At 36.0% G+C, this 26157-nt stretch overlaps 1 protein-coding gene across 13 annotated transcripts in view; it reads left to right on the top strand.

Moving 5' to 3' along the window:
- The window catches only part of prom1a (prominin 1a), a 78571-nt gene extending 53216 nt beyond the window's left edge, over positions 1-25355 (top strand). For 2 of the 13 annotated variants that reach the window (XM_051860333.1, XM_051860336.1), the window contains 25 exons: positions 2179-2299; positions 3687-3750; positions 3828-3917; positions 4468-4685; positions 4803-4877; positions 5480-5543; positions 7849-8008; positions 8115-8267; positions 8366-8489; positions 8797-8900; positions 9161-9245; positions 11397-11543; positions 11671-11742; positions 11860-11952; positions 12163-12180; positions 13038-13091; positions 13189-13269; positions 13355-13423; positions 13544-13633; positions 17670-17785; positions 18392-18415; positions 18828-18896; positions 21307-21413; positions 21947-21981; positions 23874-25355. In XM_051860333.1, the coding sequence (XP_051716293.1) occupies positions 2179-2299; positions 3687-3750; positions 3828-3917; positions 4468-4685; positions 4803-4877; positions 5480-5543; positions 7849-8008; positions 8115-8267; positions 8366-8489; positions 8797-8900; positions 9161-9245; positions 11397-11543; positions 11671-11742; positions 11860-11952; positions 12163-12180; positions 13038-13091; positions 13189-13269; positions 13355-13423; positions 13544-13633; positions 17670-17785; positions 18392-18415; positions 18828-18896; positions 21307-21376 (2161 nt within the window). In that variant the 3' untranslated portion in view covers positions 21377-21413; positions 21947-21981; positions 23874-25355. The other 11 variants (XM_051860335.1, XM_051860337.1, XM_051860338.1 and 8 more) reach the window with 9 other exon arrangements.
- Positions 25356-26157: the final 802 nt, after the last annotated feature.

Here is a 26157-nt window from a genome sequence, read left to right as displayed (position 1 = left end):
GATTCTTCATGCTCTCTGAACCATTCTTTCACAATTTTAACCCTGGTGGATCTTGACATTGTCATCCTGGAATATGGCCATGATGTGTCTTCCTACATGGTTGTTTAAGAAATGAAAAGCTACACACTCCATCTTTATGGGTTAAAAGATCCGTTGGCAAACATATAACATTCTAGAAACATAATAATCACTGTAATAATGATTAATTCATAGATTCTTAAATATTTGCCTATTAAAATCCAAACAGCGACTTTTTTTGGCCAGGCAGTGTATTATAAAAATATATTATAACATTATGTAATTAATAATATTTTTTTCAGTATGTATTACCCATAAACATGCATACATATATGTATGTGCGCATATTATTTATTTAAATTTAAAATTTAAATTAGTTGATGGCAGTACTTATTTATAAAGTTACCAGAAAACGATGGAGTTTTGTAAAATAAAATCATCAAAAATTAAAATCTATTTTGATTTGTTAATTGTTTTAATATAATTTATTTCAGAGAAATCTTTCAAAATTTGTCATTTGTTGAGAGTTAATGTTTATTCATGTTCTGTCACAAAATGAAATTCCTCGATTGTATGTCCATTGAATTTCTTTTCTCTATGCAGTTCAGCATCCTATGGGGCATGTGGCCAATTCAATTTACAGTTCTTTTACAATCGCTACACATTTATCAATACTTTAGGTCACTTCAAAACTCGTAACACAGTTCTCCTAACCAACTTTCAACTTGGCACAACAGTTAATTTCACATTCAAAATGCATTAAGACTACCAAAACACTTCATAAATGTCTTAGATCAACTTATTCTTCCATAACACTGGCAAAGTTTTTCACCCAACAAACACACTTTGTCACTCATTAAGCAACGACCTAAAAAACACTAAAAACTGGTATTTTCTTTTTTACAATTTCTTTACAAAACAAGAAGGACACTCTACTATTTAGAATTCACTACAGTATTTTACATGTTCCCAGTTTAAAATTGTTCTTGCCCCTTTTGTATAGATAGTAATAAAATTGAAAGACTAACACCTGTGTAGGTGTTCAACTACATCTAATTGATGTAGAGTTTTGGCTGTGTTTGTGTCTAAGTGAGAAAAGAATTTGTCATTTAAAAGATATAATCATTCAATGCCAATGTAAAGATAAATGATCCACGTTGTAGCCCACATAGACTGCTGTTGTGCTCACAGTGCGAAGAGTTTTGAAAAAGTGACCTAAGAAATTGGTCCTAGCGATTATATAAAAAAAAAAACTTTAAATTCCCTCATTAATTGAAAGGGAGGTACTTCACTTATATACTGAATGTTTCTCATCCTTGGTCATCATGTATTAAACATATATTCATCTATCTTTAGTGTTGCTAGCTGTGATGAATCTCATCCTGCGGGAGAGTGTTGAAGCATTGATACTCTTCATATGCAGCAGCACCCACAGATTCATCTTTGTATGGTTACAATTACATTTATGCACAAAACCAACAGAGTGATTCACCCATTTTGATGCAACATCACAAAAAGCCTTCCTGTTTGCACTATTGTTGCATATCAATCATGTTGTCAATCATGGCTTTTGTCCCAGCCTGCAGTGAAAACGTAGCATGATAGACGTAGCATGACAGTGCTGCCAATGTTCAGCATCTCCCACAGTAACCATGAGCGCACAAAAAGAAGACAGCCCGCTTAGGATGCGTTAATCATAAATAGGTACTAATACAGGGCTGGTTTTTTCTTGAAGTGTCTCTCAGTCTAATTAATGAGAGCTCACAGTCACCCTAGTTTGTTTGAAGTGCTTTGCCAACTGTGTCAGATGAAGGTTCCTTTGGATTTATTCACAGAGTTGCATAACAAAAGTGCTGTCTTCCTGTATAGACCTGCAGCACTATGAAGTTGCCTCTCAGTTCTCAATAAAACTATGCAAGAGTAAGATAACATTCCCAAAGCGAGGCAATATGCTACCAGAAGAGCCTAGCTGTGAGGAATATGCATCTTGTAATTGTGCTGTAGTGCTGCCCCCTACTGGCACTCCAGGGAGTAGCTTTTGGTTTATCTTACTGTCACGGCCATAAACAACCATACACATTGAGGGGGACATGTTCTTTTACATATGGTCCCATTTTTGCTTTTCTGGCCTGATTTAATTTGTGTTGTTTTAATCATCAGGGCAGGGGTACTTTGTGCATATGCAGCCAATCAGAACCTGAGTTCTCAGCTGAAGAGCATGAGGAGGCTGGTGAAGAGTAACCTAAGAGACCTGCACACCTTCGCCAACCAGACCCCTGCAGTGAGTGATACAACCATAACCAACATACACTATTATACTGTTATAGATACAGTAGATAGATGGATGGATGGATGGATGGCTAAATTGATGATGGATGGGTGGCTAAATTGATGATGGATGGATGGATGGATGGATGGATGGCTAAATTGATGATGGATGGATGGATGGATGGATGATGGATGGATGGATGGATGGATAGCTAAATTGATGATTGATGGATGGATGGATGGATGGATGGCTAAATTGATGATGGATGGATGATGGATGGATAGATGGATGGATGGATGGATGGATGGATGGATAGCTAAATTGATGATTGATGGATGGATGGATAGATAGCTAAATTGATGATGGATGGATGGATGGATGGATAGCTAAATTGATGATGGATGGATGGATGGATGGATAGCTAAATTGATGATGGATGGATGGATGGATGGATGGATAGCTAAATTGATGGATGGATGGATGGATGGATAGCTAAATTGATGATGGATGGATGGATGGATAGCTAAATTGATGATGGATGGATGGATGATGGATGGATAGCTAAATTGATGATTGATGGATGGATGGATAGCTAAATTGATGATTGGATGGATGGATGGATGGATGGATGGATAGCTAAATTGATGATTGGATGGATGGATGGATGGATGGATAGCTAAATTGATGATGATGGATGGATGGATAGCTAAATTGATGATTGGAAGGATGGATGATGGATGGATGGATAGCTAAATTGATGATTGATGGATGGATGGATGGATGGATAGCTAAATTGATGATGATGGATGGATGGATAGCTAAATTGATGATTGGAAGGATGGATGATGGATGGATGGATAGCTAAATTGATGATGATGGATGGATAGATAGCTAAATTGATGATTGGAAGGATGGATGATGGATGGATAGATAGCTAAATTGATGATGGATGGATGGATAGCTAAATTGATGATGGTTGGATGGATGGATAGCTAAATTGATGATGGATGGATGGATAGCTAAATGGATGGATGGATGATGGATAGCTAAATTGATGATGGATGGATGGATAGCTAAATTGATGATGGATGGATGGATAGCTAAATGGATGGATGGATGGATAGCTAAATTGATGATGGATGGATGGATAGCTAAATGGATGGATGGATGGATAGCTAAATTGATGATGGATGGATAGCTGGATGGATGGATGGATGGATAGCTAAATTGATGATGGATGGATGGATGGGTGGAAGTCAACTGGACAGTTTAGAGATCATGAACATTTTTGACTGCATAATGCTGCAGTTGACCAAAATTATCCATTTTAGTAGATGTTTTAGTATTGGCGAGTGATGACTTGGCAGTTAAATATATTGCTGTGTCATCTCTTCCTCAGCAAATTGATTACCTGATCTCTCAGTATGGCACCGTGAAGCAGCATGTGCTGTATGACCTGGAGAGTAAGTATGCTGCAGGTCCTTTTAGTGGAATAGAAGGTGTTCCTGATGTGAGGACTGATGTTGTGGTGTGTCTTCAGATGTAGGTCTGCTCTTGGGTGGAAGGATACATGAGGAGTTGGGAAAAGATGTGCAGCCTGCCCTCAACACGGCTCTCAGCATGACTGGAAGTACGTCACTCGCCCTTGTTTTTATTTTCTTTCTTTTCTAGCTTTCACCTTTTCTGGGAAAACTGTTTGTCGTAATATATCATATATCACATGAGAATATAATGTTGATATACAATATGTTGGTTTTGGTAGTGTCTTATTTCACTGTTTTGTCTTTGATTTGTTAGTCAAAGTGGAGAAAGCCATTAAAGGTAAAACAGTAATAAACCCTGACTGGTCCTTCCCGTGACCTTCTATCTGTAACAAAGTTGTAATTGACTCCTTTTTCTTTCCCAACAAAACCTTGCCCAGTTATTTTCCCATGTGTATTGTTGTATCCTTCTTTGGTGGAACCTGCCCATCTCGTGTATTAAGGTTATGAAATACACTGAAAGATACAAAGACAGCGTCATCTACCCTCAATGGATAATATTTATTATAGCATAATTAAATCAAAGGAGCATGTGTGGATTTTGTGTCCTTCAGAATTATTTGTGCCTTGGTTAGCGTGAGCAGTCTTTATTTTTGAATGTTCATTTGTGTTTGTTTGCTCATTTGTTCCCTCTCTTAGCAATGCGAGACACTAAGGATGCTCTGGAGAACGTGAGTTTGACCTTGGAGACTTTGCAGGAAGGAACAGCCAAACTGCAGGCTAACCTCAGCCTGGTGCGCAACAGCCTTAGCAACGTCCTTAACGATCCTCTCTACAAAGATGTATGCCCGTCTGAGATTTGTCGCAACATACTTAGCACCCTTCCCAAGCTAGAAATTGCAGCCAACTACTCATCGGTATGAAAATGATTTCTCATCTTTTTTCTACAACATAGTGTTACCACAATGGTTGACAGAAAAGTGGAAAATAAGCAGAAAACTGAAACGCATGGCTGTTTTGTTTTGTTTTTTTAGTTGGCTGATGTGACCGAACAGTTAGACAAAGTGAATGAAGTTCTGAAGACGGATCTCAGCCAGATTGTGGAAAAGGTACTTTTTCCAAATTTCACATGAGGTGTTTGCATATATTCAGGACAGAAAGTATTGCATGTCAGAGTAGAATAGGATATTCAACAAGAGACAAAAATTAAATTTTATTCAAAAGTTTGGGGTCAGTAATATTTTTTTTAAAAGAAATTAAAGCTTTTATTCAGCAGGGACACATTCAGTTGATCAAAAATAAACACATTTATAATGTTACAAAAGATATCCAAAGCTTTCAAAAAAAAAAAAAAAAAGGCTGTCCTTTTGAACTTTAAGAATGTTTCTTGAGCAGCAAATCAGCATATTAGAATGATTTAAGTAATGATGCTAAAAATTCCATCACAGGAATACATTACATTATAATATATATTGTATTTTTTAAATGAAGCCTTGATGAGCAAAGGCTTCTTTCAAAAACATGAAAAAATCTTAGTATTGTATGTACAGTATTTCCTTTTACAAAATTACAAACACTTTTTTTTTAATGTACATGAATTGTTTACAGCAAGACTAAGAAGGTATATAAAAATAAATAAGGGCAGTTTTGATTTCCTGTTGGTTTTGAATGATCTGCTTTGCTTACTCTGACCTTTTCATCTGTCTTACAGGGGTTTACATCATTCAATGACACTCCCACCATGGTAACAGATCAAACCCGAAATATCGTTGAAGGTGAGTTCAGAGATGAAATGCAGATTAGAATTCAGATATTAGATTTTTTTTTATATGTACTGCCCAGAGATTCATACAGAATCTCCTATTTTTACAAACTATTTTTGTACTTATTAAGTCTCGCTGTGGTGAAAATCAAGTTTTTAATGTGGTTTATTTGTCTATGTGGTGTTTTTAATATGCTTGACATGACAAACCATGTGCAAATTCATAAGTCAATACCATTGCCGAGTATTTTCTCTTTAAAACTGCAGTGATTCAAAAACGCGGTTTGAAATCGCTGATGTTTCTGACGTCACAAACTACCTTGTAACCAATCACGTCAACGTGCCGGTGGGCTTTAGCATATCATGACCGCTCTGAAGCAGGGAGAGGTTATCCTGGTATATTTTTCTGTTGATTTGCAAAAATAGGGTAGATTTAGCAATATAACGGGTTCATGATGTATATTAGAATATGATGAACTATATGTCTTTCTCCACTGACGTTCTGAGTTGTTCAAACTAGCATTTCTAAGGATACTGGTTTTTAGAAGACAGCTGACTTGTGAACGGAAAAATGGTTTGTAACATTAGCAACACATTATTATCAGCTGTTTGATAACATAGTCAAGCAAAAGGCTAATCATATTAATTACAATTATGTGTCCGACTTTGTAAAAATCGATACCATTGTGCAGCGTTTACCTCAGTAAGTTGAGCGAGTGGATCTCTGAGCTGGCTCGGAGACGTTCGTGTCCCAGTCAGAATGGGGCAAGTAGGACCAGAGGGGTTACAATAATGCAATAAACTGCTCAAACGTGACAGTAAAAACATTTATAATGTTATGAAAGATTTCTATTTCAAATAAATGCTGTTCTTTTGAACTTTCTATTAATCAAAAAATGGTTTCCACAAAAATATTAAGCAGCATATTTGTTTTTAACATTGATGATAAAAAAGATGTTTCTTAATCATCAAATCAGCATATTAGAATGATTTCTGAAGGATCATGTGACACTGAAGACTGAAGTAATAATGCTAAAAATTCAGCTTTGCATCACAGGAATAAATTACATTTTAGGATATATGAATATATAAAACAGCTAAATTGTAATAATATTTCACAATGTTACCTTTTTTACTGTATTTTTGATCAAATAAAAGACAACTTGGTGAGACTTCTTTCAAAAACTGACCCAAAACGTTTTAACAATAGTTAAAGGGTTAGTTCACCCAAAAATGTTCCTTCGGAACACAAATTACGATTTTTTTTTATTAAATCCGATGGCTCAGCAAGGCCTGCCAAGACAGCAATGGTACTTCCTCTCTCAAGATCCATAAAGGTACTAAAAACATATTTAAATCAGTTCATGTGAGTACAGTGGTTCTACCTTAATATTATAAAGCGCAGAGGATATTTTTTGTGCGCCAAAAAAATCAAAATAACGACTTTTTAACAATATCTAGTGATGGCCGATTTCAAAACACTGCTTCGGAGTGTTATGAATCTTTTGAGTCGAATCAGTGATTCGGATCACGTATCAAACTGCCAAACTGCTGAAATCACGTGACTTTGGCACTCCGAACCACTGATTTGATTCGTAAAGCTCCAAAGCTTCATGAAGCAGAGTTTTGAAATCGGCCATCACTAGATATTGTTAAAAAGTCGTTATTTTGTTTTTTTTTTGCGCACAAAAAATATTCTCGTCGCTTTATAATATTAAGGTAGAACCACTGAACTCACATGAACTGATTTAAATATATTTTTAGTACCTTTATGGATCTTGAGAGAGGAAGTACCATTGCTGTCTATGCAGGCCTCGCTAAGCCATCAGATTTTATCAAAAATATCTTAATTTGTGTTCCAAAGATGAACGAAGGTCTTAGGCGTGCAGAACGACATGAGGGTGAGTAATAAATGACATTATTTTCATTTTTGGGTGAATTAACCCTTTAAATCTACAATAGTAGTTTAATAAACACTGTAGAAAATTGTACTAATGTTGGCACCATTTAAACATTACTAACAGTGGAAAAAATAATTTAATTGATTTAAATAACACATGACTTGTATTACAAATAATATGTACCTAGATAATATTTAGCATATGTTCATTCATTGTAAAGCCTGAGGACGATGGGCTTCACCAGCTAAACATCTTACAAAGCTTTGTTTCTTGCTGCCGTGACCTTTATTTTGCTCACCCAGGCACAGACAATAAAACATAATTTTCTGAAAATAGCATAGATTATGAAAAATCACTTGACAAATAAAAATAATGAAATCACTAAATATGCTGTTGTGTCTGTTTGTTCTCCTGTAGGGGTGAAGGTTCTGCTGGAGGACATTGGGTCTAACATCACCACTTTCACCAGACTCTTCCCGGTTCACAGCTCTCTGACCAACTTCACCAAAATGATTACTCACACACACTCACAGATCGAGGACATCTACCCCCAGATCGATCAGATGGATTTCTACAGGTACTTCCGAGGACTCGACTAGACAAAAACTAGTCGCAAACTCTCTCGTCTTTGTTTTCGAGGCGAAAAGTCTTCCTTGTGACCTTGATGTTGTTTTTGCCTTCAGGTGGATCTGTTGTATTACCCTGTGCTGTATGGTTGTGCTTATCCTCGCCTTCAATTTTCTGGGTTTGCTGTGTGGTATTCTGGGATACGACAGGCATGCTTCTCCAACCACACGCGGTTGTGTCTCTAACACAGGAGGCAACCTGCTCATGGCGTGAGTTTGAGCGTAATATCAGTCTTTAAAGCCATCAAATGGATGATATAAAACAGCTTTGTCTGCACTCATTCACACACTCTTCCTGTGTCTCTCAGTGGTGTGGGCTTCAGCTTCATGTTCTCTTGGGTGCTCATGGGAGTGATAACAGCTCTGTTCTTGGTGGGGGGGAATCTAGAGAAGCTTGTGTGTGAACCCTTCCAAACCCGACAGCTGTTCAAGGTGAGAAAAATGACACAGCATCTTGCAGTACAGTTGATACATGATGAAGGTGTGAGACCACAGTGAAAATCTGTTTTCATTTAAAACCAGGAAATAATAAAAAAGAACATTTTGGGATTTTAAAATATTTAAGTTATGATGCAAAGTTATTAAGGATTACTTGAGATTTTGCATTATTTCTAGGATACAAAAACATTTTCACTAGTGGTCTCAGACATTTGGACCCCCTGTATATGCCAAATGTCAAAATAATAAATACAAGGAAAAAATCTGCCTGTCTCATTTAGTGTGATCATGTTGTGTGTAGGTGTTAGATACGCCCAACCTGGTCAACTCTGCTTGGAGAAACTTCATACCAGGATACCTGTACAATGACCCTGAGATGGACCTTACTGCATATTCTATCTACAGGTGATGCACTAAAAAATGCAATAAAAGATTCTATCTTTTAGTGCATTAAAAAGTAAATATTAAATCAAATGGTATATGCAAACAAATGATGCTTGACATTGATTTCTCAGAGCTAACTTTTCTGAGCCATTTTGCAATAGAGTTGTCTTTGTTCATAGTCCAGCAGATGGCAGCAGAGAAGAGATCTGAAAGGAAAGTCTGATCATAATAAAATAGAGTAAGGTTTGAATGCTTTTCCTTTTTCTCTCTTTTTTTCTCAGTAATTGTAAGGACAACAGAGGAATTTATTCAGCTCTTCATCTGGATAAGATCTTCAACATCTCATCCTTCTTTAACAACAGTGTTGTGAGTGGATCAAAGGCTTAGCTTATGTCTACACACAAATCACTAAACTAATTTTACACCAACATTCAAAGTCTCACTCTGAGATTAGTGATGTTACTATTTACACCAGATGGCATTATGAAGAGGGTATATTAAAAATGTTGAGCAAGATGCAAACTTCCTAATTCATTTTGAGTGCTAAGTGTTTTGAACTGGTAACTATCTAACAAATTTGGTTGTTCAGACAATTTTTTTTGGGTTAGTTCACCCAAAAATGAAAATTCTGTCATTAATTACTCACCCTCATGTCATTCCACATCCGAAAGACCTTCGTTCATCTTCGGAAAACAAATTAAGATATTTTTGATGAAATCCAAGAGGATTCCAAAAGGATTCCTCTTGGATTTTTTTTTTTATCCCCCATAGAATCCCACCTTAATGTTATGAACTACGAGAATAATTTTTGTGGGCAAAAACGACTTTATTCAACAATATCTTCTCTTCTGTGTCATTCTCCTACGTTGTTTATGTTCAGAATTTCCAGGTTCTACGTCAGAACGCCGACTCATTATTGGCCGGCTCCTGCTTCAGCATCACACGCATGCATCGTGCTGCTCACGTGAACAGCGTCGGCCAATACTGAGCCGGCATTCGGACATAAACACGGAAGCCTTCACTGTGCTTACTGCGTCAACTGCATAACGATGATGACAGGGAAGAGAAGAGATTGCTGAATAAAGTCATTATTTTTGTTTTGTTTTTGTGCACAAAAAGTATTCTCGTTGCTTCATAAAATTGCAGTCACTTCGACTGTTTTAACAATGTCTTTACTACCTTTCTGGACCTTGAAAGTGTTGATTATATTGCTGTCTATGGACAAGTCAGTTACCTCTCGGATTTCATCAAAAATATCTTTTCTGACTGGGACACGAATTTGTGTTCCTTAAGATGAACGAAGGTCTTATGGGTGTGGAATGACATGAGGGTAAGTAATAAATGACAGAATTTTTATTTTTGGGGTGAACTAACCCTTTAAGTTGACTGCGAGTTCTTGCATAGATAATGTTTTAGAAGGATAACTTGTAGCCACTTCTGTAAACATTATCTTCTTGCTTGCTCATTATTCTATTTAAAGAAAGCAGATATTAGATTTTATTAATCGTGCATCATTGCTTTATGAGTCATTTTTGAGTCAGTCTTATTTTTTTTCTCTGAAGCAGATGATACTTGTTTTTCTTTTTCTGCTGATTTTACACCAACTTGAGGTATAATTCTTGTGAAATGCAATTTTACTAGAACTCTGATGTGGTGTGGTTAGTCAAAAAAGAACAGGAATTTTTTCCAATCCAGTGTTAGTTGTTTTTCTCTCTGTTCTCTGCAACTGGCAGAATATCTCAAAACATTTCATGCATAACCATTTTAAACATTTATATACAGCATCTATAAATTCCTTCATTTCAGCAGATGATGTTTGTTTTTTTAGTTAAAATCCTTCAACCCAACATTCTTGATCTATTGTCACATAGAATCCAAAAATTTGAGACCACATTTAATGGAACATTTTAGACTTTTATAAAATAAAGAAAATCTTGTGAACTGCATTATACAGACGGACAGATGTTTTTGCTTGAAGCAAATCAATAGTGCATTATAATAATAACGTAAATACATAAATTAATAAAAATATATATTTTATTGTATTATTATTATTATTATTATGGTAACATTACAATAAGGTTAATGCATTAACTACCATTAACTAACAATGATCAATTAATTTGTTACAGTATTTATTAATCTTTGTTAATGTTAAATAAAATGCAATTGTTCATTGTTAGTTCATGTTAGCTCAGGTCCATTACATAATATTAACTGATACAACTTTTGATTTTAATGTATTCCTAAATGCTGAAATCAATATCAACTTAGATTAATAAATGGTTTAAAAGAATTTTTCATTGTTAGTTCATGCAGTAAACTAATGCAGTTAATAACTAATGTTAACAAATAGAACCTTATTGCAAAGTGTTACCAGTATAATTTAGTAGTGGTCTCCGACTTTGTGGTCCCACTGTTTAAACTGTTTGTTCTAGAATATATCTTCATGACAATCCTTACAGATTTCCTAGACTCATGTTGGAATCGTATACAGAGCCTCTTTTCTTTCTGCAGTACTCCAAGGATGTGTCGAAGAAGTTTGAAGGGATGAAGGTGGACCTGCGTGGCATCATTCTTCTGGAGTCTGAAGGCAAACAGAATCTCATCAGCTTTACTGAAACTGGCATTAATGAGATTGACTTTGCTGCCTATTTGGAGGAGGTACATAACATACATAAACGCACATACACGTTTTGATTGAAACGTTTGCTCCACAGACTTTGTACAGTCCAAGATTAGTGAGAAACTGTGTCCTGTGGCTTCTCATATGTTTCCTTTTATCTTCCAGGTTAATAAAGGAGTGACTCGCATTAATCTAGTTGATTTCGCCAATCAACTTGATGCTCAAGCTGATCAGCTGGTGAGATTTATTTTTGGGTTAAAAAATTATTCCATATTTTTTAGGTATTAAATGAAATTCATTCTCATGGTTAGTACCTATGTTTCTAGGGCTAATAACTGTTTCTTTTTTTTGCAGTCTAAAGGGACCTTGCAGACTTCATTAAAGGGACACGCTAATACTATAAGGCAGATCCACATCCAACAAGTCATCCCGCTGGAGCAGTCCATGGTAATCTATTCCTGTCTCAGAGATGCTCGTTTGATTCATTACCTCCTTATTCATGAATGGTTCTGTTGAATCCGTTCCATTCTGTAAGTGGGATTGATTGCAAATGAAAAATATCTGAATAATGTTCATATTGCTGTTCGTACCTCTCTGATTTTCAACGATCTCTTTCAATTTTCTTTAACACATTCAACTTGATTTATGGCTTCCAAGAAATATGTGAAAGCAAGGGTAAGCCTGTATCTACCAGTAATCGCTGCATAACCTACAAGTTGTTTACAACCTCCTTTTTGTATCTTTGTTTTTTCTGTGATGGCATGAAAAAACAAGCATCTTTTTAGAGTAACTTCATCCTGTCTTTGTCCTATTGATTTTTTTTTATTTGCAAATGTGGTATGTAACAATATTGCAAATGTTTTTGAAAATTTACTGAATCATAAACTGGTCAAAGGGGTGAAGTGTGGAATTTCTGTCCCTCTAGTGGCATCAAACAGAATTGCAGAAAATGCTCAAACAACCCTTACTGTTGTCTGCAGACCACTGGTTAAATCATTGTTGCTTTGCTTAAGAAAAAAACAGAACACTGTCACAGTTTTTACACATTTCCAAGAAATCAACCCACAAATGAATGAGTTAAGAGAAAGATTTTAACATCGAAAAAATTCACTCTTCACCTGTAAATAACAATGTTGGTATGCAATAAAGCACAATTCACATCATTTAATGCACCAATGTTGAAATGCAGGACTCTGACTTTATTTTCTAGTCCATATTAGATGTTTTACTGGTTAGATGTGATCTTATGTGAAATATAAAGCTCATCAATTGATGACCTTTCCACTGTATCCCAAATATATCATATAGTCTAACCGTTCTGTGTCACATTTCTTATTTATTGTGATATAATGTGCATGAAATGCATGTAATGCAACTGCCAGGTTGCATGGCCCTTTTATCACCCTGCTCGTTCCCTTGAACTGTCAGTTTGTTTCCATAATGGTCATTTATAGTACTTTTTCACCATTCTAGATTACATAATTTGGACATGATTGATGTTTTCTGTATGTCTATTCTCTTCCTTATTAAAGAGCACACTTAATCAGAGCATCAGACTTCTGGAGAGGACATCCTCAGACCTGCCTGTAAGTTGCTCATTTTAAAACTTCCACCAGTTTAAAAATATCACAGATGCATTTCAGAACATGCTTTCTGATTATCTGTAAATGTGTTGGTTTTTAGCTCCGAGTTAGAGATGTACTAGAAGCCGTTGATGCCGCCCAGTTCCTAATTTCCCACAATGCATCATTTGTGATAAATCAGGTAATGTGAGCGGGAGAAAAACATGTATGAATGATTGGTGTATGTATGGTTGTATTGTACTGATGGTTAATATATCCATAAACAGGAAACCGAAAAATACAAGCAGACTATCATTGGCTATTTCAAGCAGTATATGGACTGGATCAGAACGTCTGTGAGTATTTTAACTGTATTATGTACCTGAAGTTGTATTAATGTTAGAGTGGTGGCGATCGGTTAGTTATTCTGCATTATTGTAGGGTTAAAACCCCTTTGTTTTGCTGCCTTATTGTAGCTGGCCTTGGAGGTCGCTACCTGTAAACCATTCAGCAACATTGTGGACACCGCCGAGATCCTGGGCTGCAGTTTCCTACTGGATTCAATGGTGAGATTTTTAATTAAACAAATAATTAAGTGCAGCTACAGCTAGTAACCATACTTAAACAATTTGATAGATGATAGATTACTATTAAGCAGCACAACTGTTTTCAACATTGATAATAATAACAAATGTTTCTTGATCACCAAATCAACATATTAGAATGGTTTCTGAAGGATCATGTGACACTGAAGGCTGGAGTAATGATGCTGAAAATTCAGCTTTGCCATTACAGGAATATATTAAATTTTAAAATATATTAAAATAGAAACCAGTTATTTTAAGTTGTAATAATATTTCACAAAATTACTCTTTTTTTTCTGTATTTTGATTAAATAAATGCAGACTTGGTGAGCATAAAAGACTTCTTTCAAAAGCATTTAAAAAATCTTAACTTTTGAACAGTAATGTATTTCAAAGGCAACCTACAGAAATTTAGGAATTAAAAAAAGTTTGTGGTTGATGTAGGTTTTGGTGTAAGAGATGGAGGGTTGATAGTGTTGCCGCTAGCAGTCAAGTGTGTCGAACACACAGTCAGGGTGGGTTGTGCTGCACCATTGGGCTTTTCCATGTGTGTGGTCAAAGTCCCGCGGGTAACCATGAGGAAGGAAGGAGATGGCAGGTTTTATCTGAAATTAATGGCGAGTGTGTGGGATTTAGAAGGGGTGAGGGTGTTTGACCCCATCACAAGACTCCATGTACAAATGGGGCCCCGGTGGGTTCTGTACGCCACTGCACGTTACGTTTTATGATTAGGATCAGTTTAACCTAAAAGATCCTTTGGATTAATTTTATTTATTTATTTAGTTTATTTTTTTATATATTTTTTTTTTAATAGGACAGAACATCCAGTAATTTCCTGCCCTATAATAGAAGTATATATTTTTACATACGTTTTCTTAGCTAAATGGAGACATTCAATAGACTTAAATAGTTTTTATATACTTCAATTGATAAATACTACAACCTAACCCTAAAACACACCCTAACCATAACAGAAAATTTACTGAATTAAAACTGCATTGGAGAAAAAAAAAAAAAAAAAAACTATTTACAAATTTGTCCCCAAAATATGGTTAAGTAGGTACACAGACACACACAAGTTTGTACAACATAACTAGTAAGGGCAGAAAGTATTCAGGCCACTAACTACCTATAGTAATTAGCAGCCAGCTACTCTTTCCACAGACGCCCAGAGATTGACCCCAGTATGCAGCAGGAAGAACATAAAAGTGTTTAACCTCAGACATGATGGCTAGTGGCCAGTAGGGTGTTTTTTATTTAATTTTTACTCGTATTGTTAGTCAATGCATCCATTTGACTACTTATTTGTATAAAGTTAAACTTTTATCAAAATTTTGTTGTATGGCTGGACACATTGCATCAGATCGCCCACTCTGATGGAATATGAATGTCCCTTTATATAGAAAACTTCCCGTGCTGGAAATCCACTTTCTGTGCTTTGACAAATCTACTTTTCAGAACAAATAAGCGCATATTGATCAAACATGTCATTTATGTTTAAAGGTGCAACATGTAAGAATTTTGCAGTAAAATATCCAAAAACCACTAGATCAGTGTTATATATTTGTTCACTTGAGTACTTACAATATCCCAAATGTTTGCAACTATTTGTAAATCGTGAGAAAATAGCAATTTTAACCAATGTTCCGGAACGTGTGAGGAGTCGCCTGTCAATTGCGTCATACCCGCGTTACCCTCGGTTTCCGGTTTTATTTTGTAGAAACCATGGAAACACCAAAGATGCTTTAATATATTACATGTTTTAATAGACAAGGGAACAACTGTTTTGATATATTTATAGACAGAAAACTAATTATTGTTATATAGCTCAACACGTTTAGTCTTATTGTTTAAATCTAATTGATTTTTTGCGAGTACCATGCTTTTACCATGCCTCAGAGAAAAACACTTTTATCAAGTGGCTAACATAGCATAATTAAATGCAGCTTTATTTTTAGTAACAGTAATACAGCTTTTTCTCCATCATACGTTTTAAAATTAATTGCATGCCATTTATCAACACAAGCCATCCAGCATTTAATATGATATTCTAAAATCGATCTATCTTACTGCAGTGTGCAACAAGTGTCTCACAGCAGCCACCGAGCGAACGTACAGAGTAACGTTATTACATTTTCAACACTCTCAAATGTAGTTAAAGGGTTAGTTCACCCAAAAATGAAAATTCTGTCATTGATTACTCACGCTCATGCCGTTTTACACCCGTAAGACCTTCGTTAATCTTCGGAATGCAAATTGAGATATTTTTGTTTAAATCCGATGGCTCCGTGAGGCCTACATAGGGAGCAATGACATTTCCTCTCTCAAGATCCATAAAGGTACTAAAAACATATTTAAATCAGTTCATGTGAGTACAGTGGTTCAATATTAATATTATAAAGCGACGAGAATATTTAATATTTTGGTGCGCCAAAAAAAAAACAAAATAACGAATTATTTAATGATGGCCGATTTCAAAACTGCTTCAGGAAGATTCGGAGCGTAATGAATCCACAGCTCGGAGCGCCAAAGTCACGTGATTTCAGCTGTTTGGCGGTTTGACACGCGATCCGAATCATGATTCGACACGCTGATTCATTACGCTCCGAATCTTCCTGAAGCAGTGTTTTGAAATCTGCCATCACTAAATAATTCGTTATTTTGTTTTTTTTGGCGCACCAAAAATATTCTCGTCGCTTTATAATATTAATATTGAACCACTGTACTCACATGAACTGATTTAAATACGTTTTTAGTACCTTTATGGATCTTGAGAGAGGAAATGTTAGTGATGTGACGTTTGACACCAAGTCTTCGAAGCTTGTATCAAAAACATCTCACAGTGAAGCTCTGTATCGGAGCTTGATTCGTTTTGCCATAACCACGTGATCGGTGACGTCCGAAGCTTCGTTTTCGCACACAACCACGTGACTGCTTCGTATTCTGATTCACATAACGTGAACCCTTGCGCAGATGTGAAGTGTCATTTGCTTTTTAGAAAAAGAATTTAACAATACGAATAAATATTTACATGTGTAGTTTTGTGCATGTTCAGTTTTTTTTTTTTTTTTTTTCCCAGTTCATACTTCATTCTATGACAATCTTTTATTTTGACAATCATTTATTTTGAATATTCCCCCAAAAATTATTCAGAATCATTTATTAAAATTGTGTACGTAAAATGACACGTGAAAGACTATGTATAATAATAAATTTACATTTGTTTTATACGCTTTTCATAGCACAAACTGATTTATTAAATGAAACAGTCCACAAATAGCTGGGTCGTCTGGGACGCAAAGGCAGGTTTTTCCACCTTTTGACCACAAGATGTCGTTAGTGTGCACCGTGTTGAAAAGCTTCGAGTAATGAACCTTTTTACGATACACTTGAGGGGAAAGCCTCGGTGCTTCGCAAAGCTTAATTTCGCCATCACTAGGAAATGTCATTGCTCCCTATGGAGGCCTCACTGAGCCATCGGATTTGAACAAAAATATCTTCATTTGTGTTCCGAAAATCAACGAAGGTCTTACAGGTGTAAAACGGTACGAGGGTGAGTAATTAATGACAGAATTGTCATTTTTGGGTGAACTAACCCTCTAATATGATAAACAGAGCTGTGTTACCTCATACGCATGACCGGAAAAGCGGAAGTGGCGCCGGCGACTGTGGCATAATAAAAGTTCCGCTGCTCGCGAGGCGTGTGTTGCGCAATCGCTCGAGCGGCCTCGTTCAGCTCCCACAACACTCGGTCCTGCTCTGCTTCATACTACAGTAACGTTAATAATCGCATCCATGAACATGATTTCTTCCCGAGTCCTATCCCAATTGTTTTCCACCGGCTGTGAGGTGAAGACCAAATGTCCCAAGATTCCGCGCTCAAACTTGGCGTCATCAAGCTACGCCTTTGTTTTGAATAGGCCTTTAGCGACCTCTAGCGGACAGAAAGTATTACATCTTGCAGCTTTAAAGAGAGTTTTTGGGTGGCTTTAAGTAATCTTGTGTTTATTTGTTGCAGAACACGTTCTGGTTTGGACTGGGCTGCTCCACGCTGTTTCTGCTCCCTAGCATTATCTTGTCCGTCAAGCTTGCCAAGTTCTACCGCAGAATGGACACAGAGGATGTCTATGATGAGTAAGTATCCCAAATGTACCAAGTTTGTGATTGCTATTTAGTACCCCACTGATTACAGTTCTATAAACAAAATTATTACCGTTTGTATATTGGTTTTCTCTGCTAACGAAAGCTCAAAGTGCAATTGTTCAGTCAGATGAGAGGAGCGACACTAACTGTTGTATAATAAATAATATGCATTAATATATGAAAGTGCAAATGCCTCATTCTTTTCTCTTCTTTTGCCACAGAGTAGTTAGTAAATTTTTCTGTCTCTCTCTCTCTGTGCTCTTTTTCTGTTTCTTTTCTCTGTTCTTTCTAGTTCCTCTGTCTCAGGGACTTGGCATTTCACGTTATGATAACCATTCTTGCTATTTCCATCTTTCTTCATTCTTCGTCTTTCTGTCCAGCACTTTGCACTTTATGAGAACTACCTGTAAATATTGTACAAACAGTGTTTGTTTTAGCATTTTTCGAGCATTCATACGTTTACAGTCAAAAATAATTGCGATTGACAAGTCACCAAGTGTCTTGACCAGAAACGTCCATTTTGACATCCACGTGATGTCTCTGTACCCCACTACAGTGCATCTCTGTAACATTTTTGCTTGTCTTGTATCTTTTTAGCATTGAAACAATTCCCATGAAAACGTAAGCTGTTTCCCCCTTATATTTTGCTGTCCACTTTACTGCTAAAATGACATCCCTTTCCTGTTTTGTACATAAAACTTTCTGCTTAATGGTGCTGGTTTAAGCTCTAAGCCTTGGAATGCTTCTCCGGTGAAGGGCGCTGTTTGTGTTGGTGTGTTATCTTTGAAGCTCCCTTGTTTAACATGAAGGGCTGTTAAAACAGAAACCTTAAGAGCACACTTCAAAACTATTGCTGTACATTTTACAAGACACCATTGCAATTTATACCGATTCATATTCTACTGCACAACCTTGCGTGTACATTTTTCAAAAACGTTTTAAAATGAAGCTTGTTTATAGTCAGTCGCATGCCATTTCTCTCATGTCACATCATGTTTTATTTGAATTTTATCTATGTAATGTTTTATTTCAGTATGGAAATTGGTAATAATGGTTATTATAATGAACATTTAGAAGGTATCCAAAACCCTGTAATGGCAAGGTAATCAGAACCATTCCCGTACACCCTGCGTGTGTTACGCTAATAAATTGCATGCATTTGGGGAACAGATCGAATGAGGTGATAGTGAGGTGTCAGAGGTCTGATGCATGCGCGGTTTGAAGTCGCCCATTGCACAAACATGCACCTAGGAGTTGGATTTTAAATTTTTCTCATTGTTACACTAGTGTTTGCATGCTGGCTAAATCAGTAGCAGTAATGTAGAATTTGTGTTTTGCATTAAATTTGAATTTACATTAACACATGCATGAGATATTGCAGAATGTATCGATTGGCTGAATTTGTGCATTTATTCACACAGTCTTCTTGCATGTGACTCTCTCACTCGGCTGCTATGGCTTTGAATGGTCTTTTTCTCTAACTCATCACTAATGGCATGTGTTTCAGCAACAAAACATGTAACAGAGGTCAGGACGGTGGGCTAGAATGACACAGAGCTTGAACACATACACTACCATTCAAATGTTTGGGGTCAGTAAGATGTTTTAAATGTTTTTGAAAGAAGTCTCTTGTGCTCAATATGTGTTTGATTAAAAAAAGCTGTAAAAAAATAAGTAATATTGTGAAATATTATTACAATTTAAAATAACTATTTGCTTTTTTAATATATTTTAAAATGTAATTTATTCTTGTGATGGCAAAGCTGAATTTTCAGCATCATTACTCCAGTCTTCAGTGTCACATGACCCTTCAGAAATCATACAGTTGTGCTGCTTAATATTTAAATATTTTTTTATAAATATAAAGTTCAAAAGAACAGCATTTGAAATAGAATTTTTTTGTAACATCATAAATGTCTTTATTGTCACTTTTGATCAATTTAATGTGTCCTTGCTGAATAAAAGTATTAAATTCTTTCAAATAAAAATTGTATTGACCCCAAACTTTTGAATAGTGGCGTATGTATTATGTGTCACAACTTTAGACTGAATATGATGCAAATAATGCAAGAAGTCTAGAGGTTTAACTGTTAGGCCTCAGTTTGTTTTGTATATTCATTGATTAATTTAGTTCATTTATTTTCATATTCTCAAGTGAGGAATTGCTTGATCAGAATTGAAAATTAAAATAGTAATACTATTTAAGGTGCTATAAGTGATAACCACAATTCTTACAGCTTAAACACACTCTCTCTCCAAGGCTCCTCCCTCCAATAAGACATCAGCAAACCCAATGTTAGAGAATCTGTATATGGGTCATTGACGAATAAGGTTTTTAAAAGTGTAAAAAAACCATAATGGAGATATAATTAATTTTAAAGTTTTAGTAAGTGTTAACAATGAGATTATGTGGCTTTTATAATCAATTAACACTGTTTTTGTCGTGTTTTACAAGATGGACAAAAATTTGTCACCAAAACAGTCATTCGGTTTAACCAAAATTTCAGTTTCACCAAATGACACTTTTGGTTATACGGAATGACGATATTTTCAAACAATGCTAACAGGCTGATATCTATCTAGCTAGCAAAAGGACAATCAAACATTTTATATGTAGTACAAGTTTTTAAAATATTACAACATTTTCCATGTTTTATAGCGGTTGTACCGAATGACATGAATTTTTCAAATAGCTAAGAGAGTTAGTTAATTTGCTTCATGAACATGTGGTCCTGTGATGGCACAATGATGGCACATCCTGTCACATGATACTGACCGCATGACTTGATCCAAAATGGTCCCTTTATATTGGTTACTCTGATTGACATCAATGAAATTCATTTTTCTGGACATTCTTTCTCATAACAAATCAAAGATTTCTACACATAATTTTAATACCATTTTGCACTATGTTGATATATGATGTTATAAAATCATAGCAGAATAAAAAATATATACATTTTAAGATGTTTTAATCACAAATGAAGTGGCTGTATTGGCCTTTGGACGGTTAAACCGAATGACCTTTTGACACTTCAAAATCTTTAAAATACCTTTATATATAGCAAAATATAATTAAAACTTTTTGGATTCACTAAAAGATCTAGTTGTACTACCTTACATACTTTCAATGTCATATCTTTGTTTTTTATTATTATTAAGAAAAATGACCAGTCACATCATTGACCCATATACAGATTGATTATGGGCAGAGTTTCTGATTGACTTTTCTTTTTTAGCCAAGCACTATCACAGATACATGTGATTTTTCAGGAATCATGTTTTTTTCTGTCAGGTAGTACATTTTATGTGTGGCATTCCAAACAAAAATCACTTAAAGCACCTTTAATTATTATTAGTACTGCTGTATGTGTCATTTTGAAAGCCCCGTCCTGCTCTCCTATAAGAATGATGGGTTAAAGATGGATGGAGAAATGTTGGTGGGCACCTAAGGGGTGCGTGTGGATGTTAATACACTGTGACCCTGACAGTTTTTCCTTTTGTGCCTCAAGCATCCCAACCTATGACACTATGACTCGATTCCCGCGGGCCTCTGCGCCCCCACGCCATGCCGACTGGTGACTCTGAGGAAGACGCTTTGTTTTTTAACAACAGAAAGGTACTGGGAGCTGCAGATGAGAGCAAATGGACTTGATCTTCCTTTCTAACAAGCATGTGCATCTTATTCCTGTTCAACTAATTGCATAGATATTTTAGTATTTGTTTGATTTGTTTCCTAACCTTTCACTCTTGATTATGTATCATCTAGTGATCGTCATTTTCTGTCATTACACCAACAGCATGCTTCATTTTTGCATTCTCTTTCCATCTTCAGAAGCATTCCGCCTGGATAACTGCTGACAGTTCTCCCAAGCTTTGTGTGAATTGTGTTTTTTAGGGTCCATCACTAACCACTGGCCCGTATCATTGTGATCCACCAATGTTTGACTTCAAACATTCCTGACAGCTCTGCAAACAGATAGATGCCAGCGCTCACTGTGTGTTTTGTTTCTTTACTTTGGTCTAAAATCTCATCTCCCCTCTCACGTCTCATCTCCACCAGTTCATTCGTATCACTCTTTGCCATTTATCATGCATTTGAAACTACACAGCAGGTGTAATTCTGCAATATTTGTTTCTTTACTCTCACAGTGATATTGGAAACTGGAATTGAACCTTTGTGGAATGTAAGTTGTTTAAATTGGCCTTGTTTTACATAAAACTTGTACTTCTCAACCTTTTTGACTCCAAGGCCCCGCAGTGTCCACAACAATATTCAAAGGCCCCATGATTTTTCCAGTTGTTTGTGATTTACTGAATAAGGATTAAGGATAAGGATTTAAAAAATATTTTTACTGATGATATATTTGATCAAAATAGAACAATGTATATTCTATGATAATGCAAAAGTAATTATACCATTTTAATAATCTACATAACTTTTCCAGGTCTGAAAATCACACTTTTAAAAATAGGCTTCCTCATATATCCAGTAGCCCAGCTAACAGGGAACATTCTCAGAACTTTAGCTAACAAACATTAATGGAACATTTGTTATCTGGTCTTTAATAATGTTCTCAAAATGTTCTTTATACATAATTCATGGAGCGTTTATTTCTGAAATGTTTTAGTCAGACGTTCGTCTAAAATTTTTACATGTTACTACTTGTTTTAGAATGTTTAGAGAACATTCACAAGTAATGTTATTATAATGTTTGAAGAATGATTAAAAAATAAATGTTTCCTTAAAGGTACAGTGTGTAATATTTAGGAGGATCTATTGACAGAAATGCAATATAATATACATAACTATGTTTTCAGTGGTGTATAAAGACCTTACATAATGAACCGTTATGTTTTTATTACCTTAGAATGAGCCATTTCTATCTACATACGCTGCGGGTCCCCTTACATGTTAAGTCGCCATTTTGCGCCGGCATGTTTCTACAACAGCCCTAAACGGACAAACTTCTACAGAGCACGTTTCGTCACTATGTTGTTGTTGTTCTTCTTCTTCGTTGGTGTTTTTAGAGGCAGTTTGCATCGTCACTATGTTGAATACGCACGAAAAAGAAGTAGTAACAGTAGTAGTCGTCGGGTTTATTAGAAGCAGAGACGTTCTTTGTTAGAAGTAAGAAGAAACCTCATTGCTTGACTGACTACTCTCTGCTGTCTCAGACGACGACATCTTTGTCCTGTGTCGGCCACCGTAGCTTCTCTGTGTGCTTCGAAAGGGAGGGGTGAGCGGTGGACTGAAGGTGCGTTCACGCCATATCATAATTACAGTAACTACGAGATTCTGGCTCGTAAAAAGCATTCACATTCTCATAGAGCTCGTAATTAAAGTTTGTAAGCTGGGAGTTTTCTGAAAGCTCCCACGTGTACCACGTGGCTGCTGTACCACCTGACCGCTGTAGATTTATTTAGATAGTGGTGCCATAGAAATGCATAATTGCCAGTCCGAGGACGTGAACAGCTCCGAATTTAATGTCAAGTGTTGTCATCTCAAGATTATGGTAATTACACGGTGGCGTGAATGCAGCATGAGCCATTGGTTGCAATTCTCAACCTCACCGCTAGATGCCACTAAAATTTACACACTGCACCTTTAACGTTCACGTAACCAAGAAAAAAAACATTTTTAAAAAAACCTGGATGTTTTGAACCTTCAGAGAACATTCAGAAATAACGTTTTCATAACTTAATGGCAAAGTTAGCAAACGTTCTCAGAACATATTTTTGTTTGCTGGGAGGAACCCTAGATCTTTAAAAAAGGAAAGAAAACAGTTGTTGAGGGGGTGAATTAAAATAAGACACATCTTGATTTTTAGCTGTTTTAGCTTATTTGAATGCCTGTTTTGTTTAATTTTAAGTCATCTTGAGGCCCGCCTAGTCAGTGGCGAACCGCAAGTCCGTGGCCCGCCTCAGTAGAAATCATGTTCCTCGTTAGTAGAGATCAAATTGAGAACTTCTACACTAAACAGAATAAAAAGAGCTTGTATAAAATCTAACAAAAGTACTGTGTGCATTGTACAAGACTAATGATTTTGTCTCGCTGTGAATTTCTTCTTTACCACAGACTCTCTCTGTGAACAGCAGGCTCAGCTCAGACGACATTAAGAAAAGGAAACTCATATACTTGAAGCTGGGACCTGTTGTCCATGTTCCCATGATATCAACCAAGATGACTTTTTCATCAAAATGTCCTTACTATTGTTGTTGTTTTGACTATTTTGCACCCTTATGATTAAAGTAGTCTTATGGACTGTCCCCTAAATGAGCTATTCTCTGATGTCACATCCTGTCAGTTAGAGAGACTTCAAAGTATATGGCTGTTTTAACTACTACATGTGTCTTTGTTTACAGTCATTGAGAAATCACATGTGACGGACATAACTGTTTTTTGTTTTTCTTGTGTTTCTTTTTGCTTTTTATAGTGCTTTTTAACATTGTGGAGAATTCAACATATTGAAGTCGAGTCCACTGAGAGGCTGAAGGGATTTTTGTTGAAACAGAGCAAGCCAGCCACCCATGAGCCACAAATATTACACAAACAAAGATGTTTAGGTGTTTGAAAGAATGCTAAGTGCTAACTAGTGTTAATATGGTACAGATAGATGTTGTCAAGCCATTTCAAGGGTGAATGCATTGTTGCCTTTTCAGATTTTTAGCTCGTGGTACACGTAAGCCATGCCACAAGTCGCAAGAGCAGGTCTGATTAGTTTTATGTAGTTTGTTGTGACTGAGAACGCTAAACCACATTTGATACTGTTCTCTCGTTAATAAACAGTTTAAGATGTCTATGTGTGTTTATGCTCACTTTTGTCCTTAGAAAGTTTAAGATATGATGCATTTGGTTTTATTAACAACACTAAAAGATCTTGATAGCTTTATGTACTTTAATTTCTCAGTTATTAATGATATTCTGGTTCCTAATTTTGTTGACTGTACTAACCGTTGTTCTCCAACACATTGTTGGATTACTGTAAACTACTGATTATTGCTTTTGACACCAAATCTTCTTTCATTGTAGGTCTCAGGTCTTAGGGCTTTTTGTTTACTTGATATAACAATATTTGTGGATATTCATCTGTTGATTATATGAACTTGTTGGCTTTAAAGCAAGTGAATGTACATTTGCTTGTACGAGAGCAAGGGAAGACCACAGAGCCCCTTTACATCGACATTTACGGAGCCTATTTAACGCTGTCATAGTCATTGACAATTATACCACCAAATATTTCAGCTGTTTAATGTTAGAGACGTTATGTCAGGTGCTACATATTTTTGCTCAGATCCTTCACACATTGTGTATATGACAGTGTTATCAGGGCCTCAGGTAAAATGTTGTACTTGATTTATACCCAGAAAGGTCCCTTCACCTCACAGTCTCACTTGTTTTGCCATACCACACGTAGCATGCGCATACTTGGTGTTCATGCTTGCTTGAAGATGTTTAGTTGTGGTGGGCCTGGTTGTCAGTGCCGTTGGTTTTCAAGTCCATGTGGTTAGGCTGGCTAAAACTGTACAATATTGTGAATAAAATTTCAGATGAAAATAACTGGTCTCTGGTGTTGTAAATTCCCAATTCAGCCACTGTACATAGCATTCAAATTGAGTTAAAATAAGATCAGTTACAAAAATAAAGGGAGGGTATTTAAAATAAAACAAGGGAAATATTTTTATTTGTAAACAGAATGTTTCTCAGAGTATAGCTTACAAAGCCTAGAATGTCAGGAAAACACAAAACCAGTGTTAGACTTTTTCTTTTATAAAGGGACAATATTTGCATACTGGAATTGGCTTCCAGGGACATTTTTACTATTAAAGTCCCCCTGTTGTCAATAATTTTATACCTTAAAACTAATCTTTGATCACCAAAATGACATTTAAACGTTTGTTGTTGTTGTTGTTGTTGGTTGTTTGTTTTTGTGAAAAAAAAAAAGTTTTATGCCTTAAAATAGCTTGAATGTAACTGTACACTCTTGCTTCATTTAGTATATGCGGATCCATATGCAAATATATGCAAGATGAAATTAGCCCTGCCTCCACTCAATCGCACAAGCTCAGAATACCTGATCCACTCGGTCAACTTTACTGTAGTAAACGCTGCACAATGACAAATGGAAATACTGGTTTAATTCAGCAATATATGTTTGAACCAGAAACTGATTCAGAAGTGGAAGAATGAATTGTACAGGCACGTCCACAAGTCGGTGTATCAGAATGGTAGGCCTAATGCGTTTTATGTATCGCTCTCTACAACGTCGGACACACAACCTCTTTAAGAAGGTTTTTTTTCTATAATATTTTGTCAAAAACTGCATCACTTCATTGAAATGTGTGTATAGTGTGTCTAAAAC

The sequence above is a fragment of the Ctenopharyngodon idella genome, chromosome 14 (genome assembly GCF_019924925.1).
Source record: "Ctenopharyngodon idella isolate HZGC_01 chromosome 14, HZGC01, whole genome shotgun sequence".
Taxonomy (NCBI): Eukaryota; Metazoa; Chordata; class Actinopteri; order Cypriniformes; family Xenocyprididae; genus Ctenopharyngodon; species Ctenopharyngodon idella.
Note: the sequence above shows the minus strand (reverse complement) of the source record. Positions and strands in the feature narration are given on the sequence as shown.